The 23599-nt window shown below is 49.7% G+C and overlaps 1 protein-coding gene across 1 annotated transcript in view; it reads right to left on the bottom strand.

Moving 5' to 3' along the window:
* Nucleotides 1–1301: 1301 nt before the first annotated feature.
* FKBP4 (FKBP prolyl isomerase 4) overlaps nucleotides 1302–23599 on the bottom strand; it is a 67809-nt gene continuing 45511 nt past the window's right edge. The window contains exons 7-10 of the mRNA XM_077300764.1: nucleotides 20702–20785; nucleotides 8110–8295; nucleotides 3463–3702; nucleotides 1302–1954 (exon numbers count right to left, since the gene is read on the bottom strand). Of these exons, the coding sequence (XP_077156879.1) occupies nucleotides 1859–1954; nucleotides 3463–3702; nucleotides 8110–8295; nucleotides 20702–20785 (606 nt within the window). The 3' untranslated portion in view covers nucleotides 1302–1858. The remainder of the gene's footprint in view (nucleotides 1955–3462; nucleotides 3703–8109; nucleotides 8296–20701; nucleotides 20786–23599) is intronic.

Raw genomic sequence — 23599 nt, 5'->3', positions numbered from 1 at the left:
CCCACGCCGGCTTCCACTCTAAGGCCCCGCTTAAGGCCATGCGCCCTTTGGGCCCAGTGTACCTGGGGGGGCATCTCACCTTGCGCCCCACCTGGTGGTCCCTGGCCCCAGGGAAGCCCGCCCGACCTCAAGCAGGGCCACAGCTCTCCCCATCCCGGCCCCCACCTGGTGGAAGGAGCTCCGGTAGGAGACCAGGGCCCGGATGACACTTGAACAGATCCGCAGGGCCTGCAAGAGGGAGCTCCTCCGCCAGGCATTGGGTTCAGGTCAACCGGAACCAGCCACTTCCCACTGGCTCCTGAGCCTCCTTCCTACGGTAACCACTGCCGGTCCGTCCAACCCACCCCACGGGGTGATCAGTATGTGTTAGCTGACTTAATGTTCTGCCCATTGTTTACGGTTCCACTATGTACCTGCTGTTAATATTGTATTATCACTCATTTATTATTTATTTAGATTTTTATACCGCCCTTCCATACGGCTCGTTCTTGTTTCATGTAAGCTAAGCCACCCTGAGCCTTCGGGGAGGGTGGTATATAAATATAATAAAGAAACAGCTAGCTAACAGTATTTTAGGGAGCATTTTCACCCTCAGTGGAAAGTAAACAATGCCAGCCTCAATCACAAATCATATGCTGTACTTCTTAGGGAAAGCTGAGCTAATAATAGTTTTAGAAATGATGTTCTTGAACTTCTCATCACTATGGTGTGTGTAGAACCAAAAATCTTATACAATCTTTTTTAATTAATTCAGAAACACCCTGATGTATTTATTTCACTTCTTGGTTCACCTAGTAAACAGCTCAGATCCAATGATGGTAGAGGGGTGCAGAAGATGTACTCAGTGCAGTTCTGGGAGCGCAAGCAAAATCCCTATTATCTTTAAGGGAGAATACCTGTGTGAGCAGAAGGGATATAAATACTTTCCCTTCAGAAGTTGAGAGGGGGGAGGCATTTTAATGTTTCTGCAAGGACTGTTGTATTTTGCATGTAAAATCTCCTGGGATTCACCCCAACATTAAGTACGTGGTCAGTTTTTTGAAGGGGGAAACAGCTGGATACCTCATTTCAGATGTGAGGAGTGCCCATTTCTTGTTATACCCAAGTAGTTGCCTGTCTACTTATGTCTCTAAAACTTTCATGGCTTTGCTCCATCACATTCCAACACAAGGGGAGTTCACACTAGCAAGGGCTAAATCTAGCTCCCTTTGGGGTCAGCTTCCCAAGGATCAGGACCGGAAAGGAAATCCAGAATTGCAAAGCCAACATTTTGCCAAACAAACATGCCATTTACTCTAATCTTTTCAAGATTTTTTGGTGCTTTATTGCTCAAGCTTTGGACTTCAGAGTCTTTGCCTTCAGCAATATGTAAAGGAGGAGGCATTACAAGAGGGGTAAACACTTGCCCATGGGAGGAAGAGGGCCTGCACTGACAGAGGAAACAAGACAGAACAAGGCTGGAGCAGGAGGAGGGACACAGTGGTTTTGTTCGTTTGTAAGTCTCTTGGACAATGACTTTTTCTTGCATGGATAAGTTTACTACTTAAAAAAATAGGGAACAGATTGAAGCAGCAGGATTGAGATCAGACAGAGATGGAACCCAAGCTCGAGAGAGAAGGGCTGGTGAGAAGGAAATGGACTCACGGAGGGAGAGCTCCTACAGAGTCAGAATGCAAAAATGAATAAATAAAAGTCCCTAAGATTACACCAAGTCTGTTCTGCCAACAATATTTCCTACACAGACAGACTCAAAGTGATGCCACTGTCTCTGCCCCTTGTCCAAGCAGATAGAAAAATAAAGGTCTAGTGTACTGGAAACTCTTTAGTTTTACAAAACTAATGGAAGAGGATCTTGGCCTCAAGCTTCTACATCAACGTCTGTTTTGTCATCAACTCCATTCTGTTTGTCATCTTTCACATCGGTGCCTTCTTTGCAGACTGCATCAGCTTCCAGCTACAAGGAAAAAATAAAAGACCACAGTGAGAAAGACTGGCTCTTCTGCCTGGATGCAGGCCACATGGAGCATGCAGCAACAAGACACCCTGGAGAAGGTCCAAAAGCTGGCAGCAATAAGAGCAATAGTAGGCATGGCCCTGATGGGGAGGGCTCAAGTAAGCCCTAAGCAGGGACTGCCCTGGGGATCCCCTGGCATTACAGCTCCAGTCTAAAGAGAAAAGGGATGCTTTGAAGGGGGAACTCTCAGGCACCGTGACGGGGATGCCGGCCTGCTGCTTACCTAGCCCTCCTCGGCACAGTCCTGGGTGAGTGGCAGGCAGCTTGCACAGGTTTTCCACCTGTGGGCTGGTCTGCCCTTGGGGTTTCTTTCCTTGCTAGTGACTGATGGGGCTCACAGAGAGACGGGCTGCCCAGAACACCCCTGGAGACCCAGCCCTCCCGTTCTGCCCAATTTCCTTCCGTTACAGAGGAAAGAGAAGAGCGCTTCCTATCCTTGCCTTGGGAGCTTGCCGGCATCATGTGCGGAAAGACCCATGACTTGGGGGTAAATGAGGCTGAAGTCTGTCCCAAGGTTATTTTGGGGAGCATCCTTGCCCCAGTGTCCTCCAGGTTGTTCTAGGGCGGGGGGCAAATTATGGCTCTCCAGATGTCTGTGGACTACAATCCCCATGAGCCCCTGCTAACAGTTAAAGAATGGCGGCCTCTAAACTGGAGAGCTCTCTCAGCCCCACCTCCCTCAAAGGGTGTTTGTTATGGGAAGATTAAGACCTTTCCCCTCCACCCCCCCCCAAAAAAAAACCAACCCACTTGCATGCCCTCCCCCCAACCTTCAATCTCACCTGCAACGCAGCTAATGCGGCCAGGCCCCGGACCCCAAGACAGGCACCTTAGCAGCCGCAGGCTGCTCTGCTTCTCGCTGTGTCAAAGCCCTCCCCACCCCTGCCACCCAGCCCTCTCGAAGGCAGCGACCATTCCCATCCCACCTTTCCTGCTACGCTTTCTTCACACCCCCGTAATCACTACCACATCCCCACCACACACACACACACACACACACACACACACACACACACAAAACGCCATCCCCATGCCCTTGCATGCAGGACAAGCCTCCCCTCCCTCTTCCCACCCCCAAGCTCTAGCGCCCGGAGTGTTCCCGGACCCCTAAGTATGAACAATAAAAGGGAACAACAGCAAGAAGAAATGACACGGGGAGGCAATGGCAGCCCACCGCTGAGCATCTCCGGCCTTGAGAACCCTGCTTGGGTGGGGGTGTTGCCGGAAGTTGGCTGCGACTGGATGGCACCCCCAACCCTAAAAAAGGCAAAGTCTGAGAGCCTGCAGGAAAAGGACTGTGGGCAAACCGCCAAGTGTTCAATGGATTCCTGAGCAAGGCAATGTTCCCTTCCCCCCTGGACTTACCTCCTATTTGAACGAAGGTGTGCTGTTAATTTTGCCCAGGAGTCAAAATGCAAGCATGATTTCTGGCGAACACTTGGGCTTACCTTGGTTTCTTTATCGGCCAGTCGCTGAAACATGTTGGCATACATCTTCTTTTCTCTCTCATGCTGCTCACGTATTTTTTGCTGGCAGATTACTAGCTGTGCTTTTGCTGCCTTGTTACTTGGGTAGAGCTGCAGGACCTTCTGGAAATCTGCTCTGGCTAACTCAAAGTCATTGACAGCCAGCCGGGCTTCACCGCGCCGGAAGAGGCCCTTTTCATTGCAGCCATCTAACTCCAGGGCCTGGAAGTCAGGGGAGAAAAGGGGCAAACAAGTGACAGAATGAAAGGCAGAGAATTAGGCTTCCATGATGCTGCAGGGATATTCTCGGTTTTGAGAAGCAAGGAAAGGCTAGCGATTAGGCAGGTCCCATGTCCACAAAATGTGGAGTAACTTGCAGACAGAAGACAGGTGTCAGGAGAGGGGCAGCCTGAGGAGTTAAGCACCATCCCACATGTCAAGACTAACCCTGCCTTAAGCAAAAAGAGTAGATTTAAATACATTACGTATAATTCTGTGGCAAACAAACTAGCTAGCTACAGACACAATTCTGACACCAGACAGGCTGGTTCTTAAACCTTGTTGTTGTTGTTCTTAGGTGCGAAGTCGTGTCCGACCCATCACGACCCCATGGACAATGATCCTCCAGGCCTTCCTGTCCTCTACCATTCCCCGAAGTCCATTTAAGTTTGCACCTACTGCTTCAGTGACTCCATCCAGCCACCTCATTCTCTGTCGTCCCCTTCTTTTGCCCTTGATCACTCCCAGCATTAGGCTCTTCTCCAGGGAGTCCTTCCTTCTCATGAGGTGGCCAAAATATTTGAGTTTCATCTTCAGGATCTGGCCTTCTAAAGAGCAGTCAGGGCTGATCTCCTCTAGGACTGACCCGTTTGTTCGCCTTGCAGTCCAAGGGACTCGCAAGAGTCTTCTCCAGCACCAGAGTTCAAAAGCCTCAATTCTTTGACGCTCGGCCTTCCTTATGATCCAGCTTTTGCAGCCATACATTGCAACTGGGAATACCATAGCCTTGACTAAACGCACTTTTGTCGGCAGAGTGATGTCTCTGCTTTTTAGGATGCTGTCTAGATTTGCCATAGCTTTCCTCCCCAGGAGCAAGCGTCTTTTAATTTCTTTGCTGCAGTCCCCATTTGCAGTGATCTTGGAGCCCAGGAAAATAAAATCTGTCACTACCTCCATTTCTTCCCCATCTATTTGCCAGGAACTGAGAGGGTCGGATGCCATGATCTTCGTTTTCTTGATGTTGAGTTTCAAGCCAACATTTGCACTCTCCTCCTTCACCCGCATCAACAGGCTCTTTAAACCTAAAGAACCTTAAAACTATTTTAGAGCATCCCATTGGCCCCCGAGCCGCCCTCCCATGGAAAACACCGCCTATTCGCCCAACTCTTGGGGGCCGTCAGTATGTTATAGTTGATTTAAGGTTCTCACCTCTGGGGAGAGCGGTATATAAATATATACTAGATATTAAGCCCGCTGTTGTTAAATACAGCGGGCGCTAGGAATGTGGGTGGGGGGAGGGGGAGAAGGAAGGGAGAAAGAGACTCATGGAGAAAGATAGAAAGGAAGCAAGGGATGAGGGGAGAAAGAGAGGAAGGAAGAGTGAGAGAAGAAGATGACAGAAGGGATGAAGGAAGGGGGAAGGAATGGAGGGGCAAGGGAACGGTGGGAGGAAGGAAGGGAGGAAGGGAAGGGGGGGTAAGGGGGAGGGGGAGGGTGCAGTAGCGATGGGTGGGTGGCTGGGTGTTTGGTTGTCGGGGAGGCAAGCGACAGCGTTTGGGGGGGGGTTGGAGAAGGCGGGTGGGTATGGTGGGTGGGGATAGGGGAGGCATGGGCTCCTGGCCGGTCGTCGTGGCATCTATGGAGCGCAGAGGACGTACCGCGGTGTGTGGCGGGCTCGTGATCTGGGCGCAGTGTTGGGCAGGTGGCTGGGGTGCATTGTGGGTGGCGGCAGGGTCGGGAGGGGTGGAGGGGTGTGTGGGGCGTGGCGCGCTGTCTCTGCGGCGGGCTGGTGGCGGCAGTGGCAGGGGACGGCGTGCAAAGTCGCCGGATTATCCGGAGGCCAGAAGGGGCTGCGGCTTGGGTCCGCTGTGGCTCGTCGTACTTGGGCTGATTGGAGGAGGCGTGAAGCAAGCGAAGCGGCGGAGGGAAGCAGGTATGAGGATGGTGGGGGCTGAGAATAGGGGGCGGGGAAGGTGGAGCGGGGTGGTGGAGGGCAGCGGGGCTGGGCCGTAGTTGGGAGAGGGGGGGCCCAGGCATGGTGGGGATCGTTGTCGGAGGTCAGGGTAGATGGGGTGGGCATTGGAGAGCGGCGGGTGGGGTAGCAGGCGAGGCAGGCAAGCGGCGGCGGAGGAAGGGTAGGGCGAGCGTCTGGCGAGGTGGGTCGGTGGGTGGCAGGGGAAGGCAGGCGACGTTGGGAGGTGGGCGGTTCGGGAGGCAGGCTGAGCAGTGGAGGGCCCAATTGGCTGGCACTTCGCGCCAGCCGATTGGGCCCTCCGCTGGTCAGTTGGGGGGGAGGAGGCGAATCGTCTGCCTTCCCCATCATGGACGGACTCCTCCCAGGGAGGCCTTATTCTTTTATTTCTAACCGCGGAGCGGTTAAAGATAATAAAAATAAATTAATAATCATCAGGATGCACGAGTGGGGCAATTAATGGCAAGCAAGAAATAGAAAGGTGTGTCTTCTCCCCTGACCGAAAAAGCAGGCCATCATCTCCTGACCTTCCACAGGCCTGTAAGATTCTGGACCAAAGCAAACTCCCCCTTCCTTTACCAGATTCACAGATAAAATGAGTGAATTGATTAGCAGATTATTTCATCTAGTAACCATCCCTCTGCGTCAGAGTACAGCAAAAGGAAACTTTAGGTGGAATGTTCCTCCCAGATGGCCTCTCTCTTGATAACACACAAGGAAGGGAAATGGGAGAACAGGAACGAGCAGTGTGTTTCCCTGGAGAAGAGGAAGTTGTGACATGGGAAACAATCCTGCAGCAACCAATCAGTCAGATGCTTGCAGGAGGCTGACAGCCTAGCAGGCAAACAGTAATCCTCCTAGAAAATGGCATTCAGGATTACATTGCCTCTTGATTCTGGTCTGATTCTGAACCATCATTCTGCATCTCTAATCCAGCCTTTCTCAACTTTTCTACCATTGAGAAACCCCAGAAGTGGTGTGATTGTGCAGAACACAGTTGGGAAACAAAGCTGCATAATGGCTCACCTGGGGCCATTGGCCTTTTTGGGGAGGGGCAGGTCAACGTGACCATGGATGGTCGTATCACCCGATAAAATGTTTAATAAATTAAAAAAATATATTAAAAATCAATTCACTCCCACACATTTGGGAAACCCTTTCAAGGCTGTCATGAAACCATGGTTGAGAAAGCTAGCCCTAATCCATTAACTAGATCTGATAAGCAGCTGCACGTATCTTTCTCCTTTTTAGGAATCAAAAGCTGCCAAAAAGTCAAAGGACATGGTTAGTGCCCCCCCCACCAACTCTCCATCTCCAGATAACTGCTTAAAGTGTTTGACATATCCCACCAGATCTCCTTGTATTTATTTATTTATATTTCCATTTCTATACCGCCACTCTCGGAATTATCGTCTTGTGGCAGTTTACAGAAAAAATGATAAAATTACAGTATACCCCCCCCAAACCCTGATACAAAACAAACAAACAGATGGCATCACAGTCAGATTCTCTAGCCCAGTGGTCCCCAACCCCTGGTCCGGGGACCGGTACCGGTCCGTGGATCAGTCAGTACCGGGCCGTGGCTCCTCCTCTTCCTCCTCCCTGGCAGCTGCCTTGGGGGCTGACCTGCCACTCTGCCACCGGCTCACCTTTGGTGCTCTTTGGCGGCTGTCATGGCTGGGGCTCCCCCTCGGCATGGCACTGTGCAGCTGCTGCTGGCAGCGCCCCCTAGTGGGCGGCGGGAAGTCAGGGGTGCCGCAGAGAAAACAACTGGGGCAGAGGCTCAGGGAGCTTTGGTGACAAAAGATTACACCCCCCCCCCCGGGCCTCAGTAAAATTGTCAACCGTTGACCGGTCCCCGGTGATAAAAAGGTTGGGGACCACTGCTCTAGCCGTTCTAAACCCTTCTAAAGCTCAGCCCTGTAGTTCCAGCCTAAGCGATGGGAGCAGGAGGGCCTGATCTTTAAGAAAAATAGGGCGTGATCCACCGTTTGATAACTCTGATCACCGCCCTGGCTGCCTGGCAGAAGAGCTCTGTCTTGCAGGCCCCGTGGAACCCAGAGAGCTCTGTCAGGGCCCTCAGCTCTTCTGGGAACTAATTCCACCAGGTTGGGGCCCAGGACGAGGCCAGGCAAATGTCTTGGCAGCCTGGGACAACCAGCAAATTAATAGCTGCAAGAACGAAGAGCCCTGCATGGGGTATAAGCAGATAAGCGGTCCCTCAGATAGGTAGGACCCAGGCTACGTATACAGCCTATTTCAGCAAGGAAAGCATTGCCAGGATGGGAGCTATAGCCAGGGGGTGGGGAGGCAGGAGCACAGGCCCAGGAGCATGAGTTCCTCCTTAAGCAGTTGCCACAACCTCAAGCACAGCACTGAGATGTCTCTTAGCAGGCACAGTCAAAATGCTTAACTGAGTGTCTACAATGCCCTTTTACCTTGTTGCAGTTCTCCAAGGCCTGGGAATACTCTTTCAGCTTCAGGTGGCACATGGCCAGATTCAGGTGGGCAGCAAGCCTCAAGCTCCTGGCCTTCTCCTCCTCTGCACCAGAGAGGCCTGATTCATGTTCCAGCCACGACACAATTTTCTTATACTGCAATGTTGCCCGCTTGTACTTCCCATCCTGGAAAACAACAGCACTTCAGAAAGAACGTCCAGTGCAGATGCCCACTGCGCTCTGAATGGCAGCTCCCCTCCCACTGCAGTGCCCGTCCTTCTGACCCCCTGGCTCCAGCATGCTCACAGGATCGCTTTCTTTCTTGTATTGATTCTTCGATTGCTAGCCTGCCATTTCCACAAGTGGCTCACGGTGGGAGACAATACTGTCCCCCAATAAAACTCCCAGTACAATTAAAGTCAACATCCCCGAGTGGCAGTAAAAAGCCCTCCTCCACCCACCCAGACATTAGCCCAGCTGGGGGTCTGAGGTGTAGTCCGATGGCCTGGCTTAGCCTGGAGGGGCCTATGATCTTCCTTGCCCTGGCCTCCCCCGAAGAGCTTCGTTTTGCAGACCCTACGGAACTGTGACGGCCCCATCACGGCCATCAGCTCTCCAAGCTTATTCCACCAGCTTGGGGCCAGGTCTGAAAAGGCCCTGGCCCTAGTCAAAGCCAGGCAAGCATCCCTTGGGCCAGGGACCTTCAACAGATTAGCACCCACAGAGCGAAAAGCCTTGCGGGGGGGGGGCATAAGGAGGCAAATGGTCCTTCAGGTATGTGGAGCACAGGTCATGTATGGCCTTAAAGGTTAATGCCAAAACCTTGAACCTGATCTGGGCCAGAACTAGCAACCAGCGCAGCTGCCTCAGCACTGGCTGGATATGAGCCCTCCGAGATGTACCTGTAAGGACCCTAACAGCTGCATTCTGCACCAGCTGCAATTTCTGGTCCAAGAACAAGTGTAGGGCTGTGTACAGACAGTTACAGAAATCCAGTCTGGAGGTGACGGTTGCATGAATCAGAGAGGCCAAGCAGTCCAAGGACAGATGGGTACTAGTAGCCATGCCTGGCATAGATGGAAAAACATTGCATGAACTACCCCCATGACCTAGGCCTCCACTGATTAAAAGGCATCCAAACCACTCCCAAATTCTGGCCAAGGGCAAGATGCTAACCCCAGCCAAGGTGGGAAAGCGCACTCTCTGATCTGCCGCCTTCCTGCCCAGCCAAGGGACTCCCATCTTGGAGAGGTTAAGTTTCAGGCGACTCTGCTCCAGCCATCCAGCGATGGCTTCCAAACATCTGGTGAATGAATTCAGGGGGAATCTGGGCGGCTGTCCATGAGGAGACAGAGCTGGGTGTCATCTGCATATTGGCGACAACCCAGCCCAAAGCTTTGGACCAGCTGGGCTAGAGGGTGCATGTAGATGGTAAACTAAGTAGGAGATGGTATCGCTCCCTGTGGAATTCCACAAGGGAGTTGGCAGGATGCAGCAACTCTTCACCCACAGCCATCCTCCATGTCCGGTTCTAGAGAAAGGAGCGCAGCTACTGAAGGGTTGTTCCCCAAATCCCAGCCCCAGCAAGGCGGTGTACTAACAAAATACAGCTAACAAATCAAGCATCATGAGGATAACCAAACTGCTCCGATCTAGCTGGTGGAGGACCAAGGCAACCAACACCCTGTGGCCAGGACAAAATCCTGACTGGTATGGATCAAAGGCTGAAGTTTCCTCCAAGTATGCCAGGAACTGGTCAACGGTGGCCCTTTCAACCACTTTGCTCAGAAATGCAAAATGTGAGACTGGGTGGTAGCTGGCTGGGTCCTGCAGATCCAGCAATAGTTTCTTTCAGTAAGGGAACTCCCCAGCAGACAGGGAGAGGTTGACTATACTTATTTATTTATTTATTATATTTCTATACCGCCCTCCCCGGAGGCTCAGGGTGGTTTACATCAAACATATAAATAATACATGGAACAGTCTTCATTAATACTCATACATAATAATAACAGTGGTTGTAACAGAAAACAGTATAGTGAACAGTATAACAATAATAATAATATAACAGTATAACAATGCAACCGTGCAAATGGCACAACAGGTCCAGAGCACTCTGGTGGAGTTCTGGGAGGAAGGGGGGGGAGAGCGGGGGCCCTTCGTTCGTTGTTGGTTGTGCCTGGTCTCAACCAAATGCCTGGTGGAAGAGCTCCTTTTTGCAGGCCCTGCGGAACAGTTTAAGCTCCGTCAGGGCCCTGATCTCTTCTGGAAGCTCATTCCACCAGGTGGGGGCCAGGACAGAGAATGCTCTGGCCCTGGTCGAGACCAGGCGGACTTCTTTAGGGCCAGGGATCCTTAGCTGATTGGAGGCAGTAGAGGGCAGAGCTCTTTTGGGGGCATAGGCAGGGAGGCAGTCCCTCAGGTACACGAATGGCCTTGAAGGTAATTACCAGAACCTTTAGTCTGATCCGGAATTCAACTGGCAGCCACTGCAGTTGGTGGAGAACGGGCCGGATGTGGGACCTCCATGGTGTTGCTGTGAGGATCCTGGCCGCTGCATTTTGGACCAGCAGGCCTGCGTAGAGCGAGTTACAGAAGTCCAGTCTAGAGGTGACCGTCGCATGGATCACTGTGGCTAGGTGTTCCGGGGCCAGGTAGGGCGCTAGTAGTTTGGCTTGGTAAAGATGGTAGAATGCCAGCCGTGCTACCTTCGTGATCTGGGCTTCCGTTGTAAGGGAAGCATCCAGAATCACGCCCAGGTTCCTGGTGGAGTCAGCCATAGAGAGCTGTACACCATCCAGGGCAGGCAGGCGCGCTTCCTCGCATGGTCCCTTCCTACCCAGCCACAGGATCTCCGTCTTTGAAGGATTGAGCTTCAGGCGACTCTGCTTGAGCCATCTCGTCACTGCTTCCAGGCAGCTGGCTAATGCTTCTGGGGGGGAGTCACAGCGGCCATCCATCAGGAGGAAGAGCTGGGTGTCATCGGCATATTGATGACAACCCAGCCCAAACCTCCGTACCAGTTGTGCAAGAGGGTGCATAAAGATGTTGAATAGGATAGGAGAGAGGACCGCTCCTTGTGGGACTCCACAAGTAAGTTGCTGGCGGTCTGATGTTTTCTCTCCTATTGCAACCCTCTGTCCACGATCCCGGAGGAAGGAGATCAGCCATTGGAGGGCTGTCTCTCATATTCTGGCATCGATGAGGCGGCGAGCTAGAAGCTCATGATCGACTGTGTTGAACGCTGCTGAGAGGTCTAGTAATATCAGCAGTGCCGACCCGCCTCGGTCCAACTGGTGACGGAGGTCGTCCGTCAGGGCGACTAGCGCTGTCTCTACCCCATGGCCAGGCCGGAAACCTGACTGGGATGGGTCTAGGACCGAAGCTTCTTCCAGGTACTCTGTTAGTTGGTTTGTGACAGCTATATCCATCAGAGGGCCTCCTATCCACTGGTCTCTTGTCTTGAGCAGCCGAAACAGACAGCGAACAAGGGGGCAAATGGTTGCCCTCCCCGACCCCAGCAACTTGTCCACTTCGGTATCCGAGGTCTGCCAGAAGCCATCAAATGTATCCTCCTGAGCCAGCCAAGGGGCCTCCAGTTCCCTCTCTATATTAAATGTGGCAGGCAGGTCTTCTGGTGAGCAGCTGGTCCAGAGACTGGTCACCTCCTGCTCTGGCCATGTAAGCAGGCAGATCTGACAGTCCTTTCTGCTGCCTGCAGTGGGGATAGCCTAGAGGCAGCGTGCATCAGACATGGCTTTGCAGCAGTGACTGAGCTGGAGCCTGCCCCGTTGCCAGGGCCTGGACAGCTGGGATCTTCTGCCTCGAGCACAGCTGTGCTGGGTGGCTTAGGAGCCAGGAGGCTACTGCCATCACCTGCTGCCAGGAAGGCAGTGAGTTTGGTTGCCACCTGGAGCAGGACCCAGGAGAAAGGTGTGAATAGTACAAGGCTGGCCTAGCCAATGTTACCACCAGAGCAGGGCATGTTCTACTTTTTTGGCTGGCAGCTTCCTCCACCGAGCACGTGGGTTGGGCTGGCTGCAGAGGCCTTCAGGGCTGGAGCTCTGGCCTGCTTCCCACAGGATTTCATCCCAGCTCACTATGGTGCTGGAGATGAACACAAAAGCAAATGCCATCCGTGGCTTCTCTCCTACTCAAAGTGGCAAAAGCCATTTTAACTTTCTGATGAGCCCCCATCATGGGATACTGAAGCAGACAACAAAATATTCTGCATGGGTCATCAATTTAAAAGATTCAGAAATTGTTTAAAGTTTGACTGCTTACTGAACTGTTACTTGCACAAAACACCAAACTTCCCTAGATACAAATGGTAAGTCTGCTCTTCAATTTTTGAAATAATCTAAACTTAGGCAAGACTGAAGTTCAAGTATGCTTTTAATCTGTTGATAGTTTCAAGCTATTTGCCAATTATCAAAACTCAGCCACCCTGCAGATTATATTGCTTCCAATTCTCCATGATACATTTCGGACAGAGGATAACATTCCTTGACTTCATGTTCAGGCTGCAAAAAGGTGGCCAAGGAAGATACTTCACTCTACTGCCACCCACTGGGCAAAAGTCCAGGGAGGTCTCAGTAGTCATTGTAACTGGACTGCGGCACCACTCTACTGTGGCTCAGGAGAAGGTGTCAACAGTGTCTGGCTCTTTCACAAGAAATTCCCTTTTCCCTTCCCCAGCTTGATTCAAAAGGTATATCCAGGACCATCTAGTCCAACCCCCTGCACCAGCGATTCTCAACCAACTGCGGGGGTGACGGGGCAGCGTGCAGACGGACAACTATCTGGAGGCGCGTGGAGGTGGCCAGTGCCATAGCTCTGCCCGCTGCCGGCCGCCACCAGTGACTCCTGCGGCAGGCATGAGACAGGATTCCTGAGCTCGCTTGCCCTGTCAATCACTGCGACCGGTGGCGCGAGACACCACTGTGGCTACCGCAGAGCTTGGCGCATGCAGCCTCTCCTCATTGCTCGTGCTCCATGTGAAGATGGCTGGCTTGAGTGTCTCGGGTGGCTACTGCTGGTGCAGCGGCCAGGGTTCCTGCCACTGAGGCTGTTAGCAGCCGCTCCATGACTGACAGACTGACACAGAGAAGGAGGCGAGCGAGCACAGGTGGAGGAATGAGAGAGGGAAAGGAGGCAAGCATGCAGACGCAGGCCCCCGACCAATGGGAAGGCTCTCCACTTGGCTCTCGACCAGAAATGCTTACCAATAGGCGCTGTCCCTCACTCACCTAACTCCTTGGTGCGGCGAAAGGTGACGGAGAGAGCTCACCTTCAGCCCACTGCTACTGCCGCCGCCACCACCACTACTGCGGGAGTTACCAACCTGGCAACCCCAATTGAGGTCAGGACCCCATGGTTGAGAACCACTGCCCTGCACGGTATAAGAACTCACAACTACCTGCCTACTGACAGTGACCCCACTTCCATGCCCAAGTGATCTCCCCGCCACCCAAAATCTAGCATGGCATGGAGGAAATTCACCTACCGTTCCGTAGTGGCAATCAGCAACTCTTTGATTATGCAAAGCACTACGAGAGACAAACCCTAGCACATCCCTTACTGCCTCTCCCCTCACCATCTGCCTAAGTTCATAAAATCAACATTTCATAGAATCATAGAGTTGGAAGGGGCCATACAGGCCATCTAGTCCAACCCCTGATCAACGCAGGATCAGCCCTAAGCATCCTAAAGCATCCAAGAAAAGTGTGTATCCAACCTTTGCTTGAAGACTGCCAGTGAGGGGGAGCTCACCACCTCCTTAGGCAGCCTATTCCACTGCTGAACTACTCTGACTGTGAAAATTTTTTCCTGATATCTAGCCTATATCGTTGTACTTGTAATTTAAACCCATTACTGTGGGTAATGGGTTAGTTTAAACCCATTACTGTGCGTCCTTTCCTCTGCAGCCAATGGGAACAGCAACCTGCCCTCCTCCAAGTGACAACCTTTCAAATACTTAAAGAGGGCTATCATGTATCCTCTCAACCTCCTTTTCTCCAGGCCGAACATTCCCAAGTCCCTCAACCTATCTTCATAGGGCTTGGGCCCTTGGCCCCAGATCATCCTCGTCGCTCTCCTCTGTACCCTTTCAATTTTATCTACGTCCTTCTTGAAGTGAGGCCTCCAGAACTGCACACAGTACTCCAGGTGTGGTCTGACCAGTGCCATATACAATGGGACTATGACATCTTTTGATTTTGATGTGATGCCTCTGTTGATACAGCCCAAAATGGCATTTGCCTTTTTTACCGCTGCATCACACTGCCTGCTCATGTTTAGTTTACAATCCACAAGTACCCCAAGGTCTCGTTCACACACAGTGTTATCTAGAAGCGTATCCCCCATCCAGTAGGCATGCTTTTCATTTTTCTGACCCAGATGCAGAATTTTACACTTATCTTTATTAAATTGCATCTTGTTCTCATTTGCCCATTTTTCCATTGTGTTCAGATCTCGTTGAACTCTGTCTCTATCTTCCGGAGTATTTGCCAGTCTTCCCAATTTGGTGTCATCTGCAAACTTGAGTCCCTCCACCCCCTCATCTAGATCATTAATAAATATGTTAAAAAGTACCGGGCCGAGCCCCGAGCCCTGAGGTACCCCGCTACTCACCTCTCTCCAGGCTGATGAAACACCATTGACAACAACTCTTTGAGTGCGGTTCTCTAACCAATTCCCTATCCACCTAACTATCTGAAAATCCAGATTGCAGTCCTTCAACTTATCCATCAGAACATCATGGGGAACCTTGTCAAAAGCTTTACTAAAATCCAAGTAAATGACATCAACCGAATTTCCCCGATCCAGCAAACCTGTTACTTGGTCAAAAAAGGAAACTAGGTTGGTCTGGCAGGACTAATCAAATCAAATTTATTTGATACAGCACTGTAGCCAGATAAAACAGATAACGAGAAAAAACATTTCACAGTAAAAGATTGCAAAATCAGGGAGCCAGTACAAAATTTAAAATATATAAAATTGTATAGTTGATGCGAACAGTATAAAAAAATGCATAGTAAAATACCTCTAAAAATCTTAAGCTTACGTTGTCTTTCCCGTGTGCTCAGCACATGCGCACAACATTTGGCAACCTGTTTAATAATATGGCCCCTACTATTTCACAGGAGGAATTTTACTTTTTCTTTGTTTGAGCTGGTGGAGGAATTCCTGAGTAATGGGAGGATGAATTTGTTTCTCGCAGAGCTAAAAGTAGGGCACCTTAAGAGGACGTGTTCGATTGACTCTGTCTCCCCGGAATTACAGGGGCAGAGTCTGTCAGCTAATGGGGTTTTCTTGAAGCGACCCACCAGCATGGCAGAAGGTAACGCAGAGCATCTAGCTAGTGTGAATGCTCTCCTCTAGTATTTTGTTTCCAAATAGGAGAGATAGTCTGCAGAGGTTTGAATATATCTGGAACACGGTGGTGCACCATACCTAGGGGAGCGACAAAGGTCAGTTTGACGCTCTGTGTCCTCAATCCTTTGTTTCACTACAATTTTCGCCTGATCGTACCCCAACCCAAGTAGTGAAAGCGGGGAAAAGCCTAATTTTATAATTTCCCTCTCGGTGGCCAACAGCCACTGGGATTTAAAATTGTCACAGAGGATTGAAGGAAGTAAACCAGCTGTGGCCCAGTGTGCCTTTAACCATAGGGAGATGGATGAAGTTACTGCTTTTGCTTTGAATTTTGGAAACCCTGTCTCTAGGCGTATCCATGAGTTCGAAACACAGTTTGGAACCTGAAGTAACGCTCTAAGAAATTTTGTTTGAACCCGCTCAAGTGGGGCAAAGCAAGAGGTTGGTGGCCCTAAAAAGGTCCCGTACGCCATTTGAGCAATTTTCTTAGCTTGGAAGAGTTTGAGTGCTGCTGGAACAAAATAGGCTCCATTGGAGCGATAGAATTTGAGTATATTGAGGGCACTTCTCTCCCCTATGTTCGCAAGCTGTCTACAGTGTTCGTGCCTTGATCCTGAAGCCTGAAAAGTAACTCCCAGGTATTTGAAGGACTTCACCTGTTCTAACCTCTTTCCAGCTAAGCGCCAGGTCCTAACTCTGGGGCGATTGCCAAAGGCCATTACCTTAGTTTTTAAATCATTTATTACCAGGGCTTCTTTCTCACTGTATTTCTCCAGCCCTGCCAGGGCTCTGTTCAGACTGACAGGGGTTCTGGACAGTAAGACCACATCATCAGCATAAAGGAGAGCAGGAATGTGCTGCCCTGCTAATTTAGGTGGGTGACAATCTATGGACTCAAGGTGGCTCTCTAAGTCATTGATGTAAAAAATAAAGAGTAAAGGGGCCAATAAACAGCCTTGTCTGACCCCTTTATGAGTTTTAATCTGCTCTGTTAGGTGACCTTTCCTACTGCATCTGACTCTGAGTGTGGTCTGCTCGTACAGAGAGCGTATCAAAAAAATGAGTCTTTTATCAATTGTGGAAGCTTCCAGTTTCTCCCATAGTCTGGGTCTTGAGATGGAATCAAATGCCGCCTTGAAATCTACAAAGGCTGCATATAATGAGGTCACACTCCGGGAGGAATATTTTTCAACCAGATGTTGTATTGTTAGACAGTGCTCTAGAGTACCTCTGCCCTCCCTAAACCCTGCTTGCGCGGGTACAATGATCCTTTCCTGTTCCAGCCATAAGATAAATTTATCCAGCAGATGTCTGGTGTACAGTTTGCTAACAACACTTAGTAAGCTAATTGGCCTATAATTGGCAGGGTCATCTCTCTTCCCTTTTTTGAAGAAAGGGATTACAACGGTCATTTCCCATTCTCTAGGTATCTTTCCAGTGGAGTCAATGAATGTGAAAACAGATGCTAGATAGGGAGCCCACCAGTCCTTGAATTCTTTAAGAAGTTCTGGAGAGATGCCATCCCACACGGGGGCTTTCCCTTTCCTTAGTCTCTCAATGTGGGCAGTTATCTCGCTCGGGGAAACGGGAAGCCATTTGGGTAGGTCAGCAGGATCTGGAGTTAGCATAGGATGGAGGGGAACATCACCATACATGCTTTTAAAATAGGTAACCCATCTGTCCGCTGGGATGATTGAGTCGAGTGGGGTAGGCTCTGTTCTATCACGTTTAGTGATCATCTTCCAAAATAAGGATGGGTTTTTGTCTCTAGTTGCCTGAATTAAGACTCTCCACTGCATCCCTGTGAACTCTTTTTTCTTTCGGATAACTAATTTTTTATAGCTTTTTTTATGATTTAGCAAGCTGTCCCGGACTTCCTGACTTGGGTTCCCTAGAGCTTTAACAAAGTTTGTATAACCCTTAGTAAGGGTTTTTTTTTGCAGTCATACATTCGCTATCGAACCAGGGTTTAGAGATCCTGGAGCCCTTTTTTCTGTTATCCCTTTCCTGAGCTGGTTGTCTGGCAGGACTAGTTGGAGACAAATCCATGCTGACTTCCTTGGATCACCAAATTGTCCCCCAGATTTTCGATGATCGCTCCCTTTAATATCTGCTCCATTATCTTCCCCACAACAGAGGTCAGACTCACTGGTCTGTAGTTTCCCGGGTCATCCTTCCTCCCTTTTTTGAAGATCGGAATAACGTTTGCTCTCTTCCAGTCCTCCGGGACATCTCCAGTCCTTAAAGGGGTTCCGAAGATGATGGGCAAGGACTGTGCAAGTTCTCTGGAAAGTTCTTTGAGTATTCTCGGGTGCATTTCATCCGGACCAGGGGATTTGAACTCATCCAGTGCAGCTAAATGCCTCTCGACAACCTCTCTATCCATGTTAACCTGCCACCCAGACACTAACCTTTGGCTATGGCCATCTCTAGATGTGCCTAAACACTTTGACCTGTGGGGAAAAAAAGATGTAAAATAGTCACTAAGCCTTTCTGCTTTCTCTGCATCCTCCGTTAGAGTTTGTCCATCCGCACCCAACAGTGGGCCTTTACTTTACGTTTGCTCCTCACATAACTGAAAATCTTTTCTTGTTACAATGGGCTTCCCTGGCCAATCTTAGCTCACTCTCAGCTTTGGCCTTTCTGATGACTGATCTACAGTGCCTAGTAACCTGTAGGTACTCTTCTTTAGAGCTCTGTCCTTCCATCCATTTCAAGAACATTTTCCTTTTCTTTCTTAGTTCCTCTTGAAGTTCTCTGTTCATCCAAATAGGCTTCTTAGAGCTCCTGCAGTGTTTTCGTCTTTCTGGGATAGTCATTGATTGAGCATGCAATAGCTCTTGTTTGAGTAGCGCCCACCCTTCACATGCTCCCTTCCCTTCCAGCATTCTCGTCTATGGTATGACACTCATCATGTCTCTGAGTTTATTAAAGTTTGCCCTACGAAAATCCAACATCCCCGTCTGGCTACAAGCTTCCTTGGCTCCCCATCTCAAAAGGAATTCTATGAGGACATGGTCACTTCCCCCTAGGGTCCCCACCTCCTTCACCTCATCCACCAACTCTTGCCTGTTGGTCAGTATTAAGTTCAGTATGGCTGAACCTCTTGTGGGTTTATCTACCATTTGATAAATGAAATTGTCAGCCGGGCAGGTCAGAAAGTTGCATGACTGAGGACGCTTCGCAGAGTTTGTTTCCCAGCACACATCTGGGAAATTGAAGTCACCCATGATGACAAGGTCCTGCCGCTTGGATATTTTCTCAAGCCGCTCACAAAGTGCAGCATCCACATCCTCTCGTTGGTCAGGCGGTCGGTAGCAGACACCAACGACCACACTGTTTGTTTTTCCCTCGCTTATTTTCACCTAGATGCTTTCCACTGTAGATATGCTCTCTTTCACTAGAATTTCCTGACAGGTAAGCCCTTTCCTCACGTACAGTGCTATTCCTCCACCTCTTCAATCTATTCTGTTTTTTCTGAACTGTTCATATCCATCCACCATTACATTCCAGTCATGAGAATCATTCCACCAAGTTTCTGTGATGCCTACCTTTCCATCAGCATGAGAAGTTCCAACTCTTCCTTTTTATTGCCCATGCTTCGGGCGTTAGTATAAAGACATCTGAATCCTTAAAAAAGGCAAATGCCATTTGGGGCTGTATCAACAGGGCACTGGCCACCTCCACGCCAGATAGTTGTCCGTCTGCATGCTGCCCCGTCACCCCCGCAGTTGGGGTCGCGGTGTCACAGCGGTTGAGAACTCATTATTTAGGTTGATGCTTTAGGATGCTAGGGCTAATCCTGTGTTGAGCAGGGGGTTGGACTAGGTGGCCTGTATGGCCCCTTCCAACTCTATGATTCTATGATTCTACCGCTGCATCACACTGCCTGTTTAGCTTACAATCCACAAGTACGCCAAGGTCTCGTTCACACACAGTGTTACCTAGAAGTGTATCCCCCATCCAGTAGGTATGCTTTTCATTTTTCTGACCCAGATGCAGAACTTTACACTCATCTTTATTAAATTGCATCTTGTTCTCATTTGCCCATTTTTCCATTGTGTTCAGGTCTCGTTGAACTCTGTCGTTATCTTCCGGACTATTTGCCAATCCTCCCATTTTGGTGTCATCTGCAAACTTGATGAGTAGTCCCTTCACCCCCTCATCTAGATTTCTGTCAGATGACAGCCTCTTCTTTAAAACCTCCAAAGGAGAACCCACCACCTCCCGAGGAAGCCTGTTCCACTGAGGAACTGCTGTAACTGCAAGGAACTTCTTCCAGAGGTTTAGACAAAAATTCTTTTGAATTAATTTAAGCCCATTGGTTCTGTTTTGACCCTCTGTCTTCTGCAGTGTTTGCTACCCCTCCCAGTTTAGTGTCATCCTTCATGCAAATCATTTAGAAATATGTTGAACAACACTGGGCACAAGGCAGATCCCTGAGGAACTCCTGTCATCACTCCTTTCCAAGAAGATGATGAAACAGTTACAAGCACCCTTTGGGTGCAATCTGCCAACCAGTTCTCAATCCACTTAACAGTAATAGGATCCATACCACATTTTACCAACTTGTAAATAAGAATATCATCTGGAGCCTTATTGAAAGCAAGGTAAACTAGGTCCATAGCATCCCCCTGATCTAGCAAGGTAGTAACTTCCTCAAAAAAAATAGATAAGGTTAGTCTGACATGACTTGTTCTTGAGAAAGACATGCTGACTCTTAGTAATTACAGCCACCTGCTCTAGCTGCTCAAGGACCAATTGCTTGATGATTTGTTCTAAAATGTTGCCAGCTATAGACCTCAAGATGACAGGTCGGTAGTTACCCAGATCCTCCTTTTTCCCTTCTTGAAGATGGGGACATTTGCCTGCCTTGAATCTTCATCTGTTCTCCAAGAATTGTTAAAAATAATGGATAGAGGCTCAGAAATTACATATTTTGAGTGGGTGGGCAGGAAGGGATGTGCCAGTGTTCCTCTTGCATAGCCCTTTCTTGCATACACACGGAATTGCTTATTGCCGCTGTGGGATGGTAGGTGAATTTTCTCCAGGCCAGGCTGGATTCTGGAGATTTTTGGTGGAGGGATCACCTGGGCATGAAATTAGTGTCACTTATGGGGAGACAGGTAGTTGTGAGCTCCTGCATTGTGAACAGCATTGGACTGGATGACCCCAGAGGTCCCCTCCAACTCTATGATTCTAGGATTCTACTCACCTTGAAATAGTGGGTGCCCTTTTCCTTCGCAATGGAGCCTTGTTCCAACTTCTCATCAGTGTTCATCTCCCAGGATTCCTTAGCCTGAACAGGTAAGAAGAGGCCAATCAGGCAGGCTACTTTTGAAGACAGAGCTTCTGAGAACACTAAATGGGTACACCAGATTGATTCTGGACTTTGACAAAGTCACAAAACAGGAACTGAGGACCAACCATATCTAGTCTCAGCCAGGGTCAGTGAAGTGCAGATTGGATATTTGCTTTTCTCTCACACACATCTGTTCCCTCTTAATAAAACAATAAGGGGTGTTGGGTGGGCTCTCTCCTGGATGGGGGGGGGAGCAACAATTGGCCCCTTGGCCCCGGACTGACAAGTGGAGGGGGCAATAGGAAGGAGCCCCTCACCAGGACATACTAAAATTCAATCCAAAATTCCATCCAGTCAGCTCAGCTAGGGGCAATCAGGAGACATTGCTGGCAGTCTGCCCCTGATCACCGCAGGGAGAGGAGGTCAGCAGGGCTGCCAAGGGGGATGAGAACAGAGGCTGCACCAGCCCTTTTCACTCCAAGGCTGTCCTAACTGTCATGTCCAACTGCAAATCTTCAAGAGCCAGTTTGGTGTAGTGGTTAGGAGTGCGGACTTCTAATCTGGCGAGCCGGGTTCGATTCTGCGCTCTCCCACATGCATCCAGCTGGGTGACCTTGGGTTCGCCACGGCACTGATAAAATTGTTCTGACCGAGCAGTGATATCAGGGCTCTCTCAGCCTCACCCACCCCACAGGGTGTCTGTTGTGGGGAGAGGAATGTGAAGGCGACTGTAAGCCGCTTTGAGCCTCCTTCGGGTAGGGAAAAGCGGCATATAAGAACCAACTCTTCTTCTTCTTCTTCTTCAAATGGCCGCAGAGCCCTGACAGACCTGGCAGGAGGTCCCCCCCCCCCTTCATGCCTGCTGTGAAGAGCCTCTGACAGCCCCTGAGGGGAAGGAGGCGTTTTCCTTCAGAGAGCAACACAGGGGAGCCTGAGGGCCTTCCTTTTGAAGGTGGGGAACTTTCCACTTCTGCCAAACAGTTGGCTGACAGGGAGGCCACAGAAAAGCCCCTTCTCACTTAAAATACTGCTCTGGCCGGAGATTACACACAGCCAACTCTCTTTGCAACTCTCTGCAGATCTGAGGCCACTGCCCAGCGTTATTCTGCAGATGAAACTGGATGTTGTTGCATAGTATCTTTTGTCTCATGTTTCATCTGCACAACAACCCTGTGCAGTAGGGCTCAAGTCTTTCAATTCAACAACAACCTGTGTGGGAGGCCTTAAATGTTTCTTCTCTACCACAACCCTCTCCAAAGTAGCCCTTTCTGCCTGGGGAACTGATCTTTGTACTCTGCAGGTGAGCTGTAATTCCAGGAGCATCCCAGGCCCCACCTGGAGGTTGGCTACCCCTGGGTTGGAAATATTCCTGGAGGTTTGAAGGTGGGACTTCAAAATTGTACAATTCCTCAGAGTCCAGCCTTCAAAGGAGCCATTTTTGCCTGCAGTTGGTAGGGAGTGGTGCAGGGGTGTCCCTCCTGGACTATGGGGTATGGCCAGCCCTTACCAGCAACTGTTTGTATTCTGGGGCGCAGACAGGCAGACCAGCATCAGTCCTGTGAGTCTGGAAAGTGCAGGAAGATCTAAATAAATATTTACAGTCTGAAACTGTAAATAGTGAATAAGTAAATGGCTGGAAACACATGGGAATGACTTTTTCCAACCTTGGCCTGGCAAATAAAAAAACAGTATAAAAAACCTTACTACAGTCAAGACTGCTGTGCACAGAGAGTCTTCCTCTTAGGGTTGCCAGCTTCCCTGTGAGGCTTTCTACCCCACTCCCTCATGCTATGGGGAGAGGAAGGGAAGACGACTGGAAAATGCTTTGAGACACCTGAGGCCTGCTGGGTCACTGCAGCCCATTCCCAGTTCTCTCAGATCTCTCACAACCCTACATACCTCACAGGTTGACTATTGTGGGGAGACGAATGGAAAAGATATTTGTAAACGGCTTTGAGACTCCTTTGGGTAGTAAGCAATAGGGTACAAAAATCCGTTATTCTAAGGAGCAACCATGAAAGAAGCATGTGGGCACAGAACATTTTATCAACAGTGAAAATATGGGAGACAGAAGGAACAGGGTGGACACCTGTGTACTGTGACCAACCCATGTGTATTAGGGCAGAGGGGCATTTTGGTGTCTGTGGCCTAATTCCCACAAGAAGGGAAATGACGCAGAACTGGGGGGAATTGGTTGCCATGTAATCTTCCCCTAAGAAGAGTCTCCAGTCTGATTTTCCCTTCACATATCTGAGGACATGGCTCTGGAAAGCTCATCTGTAACCACTATGCCACAATTCCCAAAGGTCCGTCCTCTCCCACACTCAACGAACATTCCACACCACAGGTTCTTGACGCCCATCTCTCCACACCCATACCCTCATTTGCCACCACAACCTCCCACACAACACACATGACAACCCCATGCCCTTACAGACTGGACCACTCCTCCCCTTCCTCTTCCCACTGCCAAGCTCTAGCGCCCGTTGTATTCTTGGATACAGCGGGCTTTGCCCCTAGTTCTTTCTACTTTCAGATCTGGTGGACAGAAAGTATGCCGGCTGCCTCAGAGTACATTGGCAATTTCTTCCCCACCAGTCTGGCAGAAAGGAAGAGAGAGTACAAAGCTCAGAAAGAACCGTGTGCTTTCTATGCAGCAGGTCACCTGATATCTTCTCTAAGAGGATCTCAGAGAATTCAAAGTTCTTTATTCATGATCAAAAGTCAGCTTACACAGGTTAACGTAGAATAAAATAAACTTTGATATTGTTTACAATAACTAATCAGTTTCCAATTAGCGTAAAATTTGTA

Source organism: Paroedura picta, chromosome 10 (genome assembly GCF_049243985.1).
Source record: "Paroedura picta isolate Pp20150507F chromosome 10, Ppicta_v3.0, whole genome shotgun sequence".
In the NCBI taxonomy this organism is placed as follows: Eukaryota; Metazoa; Chordata; class Lepidosauria; order Squamata; family Gekkonidae; genus Paroedura; species Paroedura picta.
The sequence above is the reverse complement of the archived record's forward strand: the minus strand, read 5'-3'. Positions and strand labels throughout refer to the sequence as shown.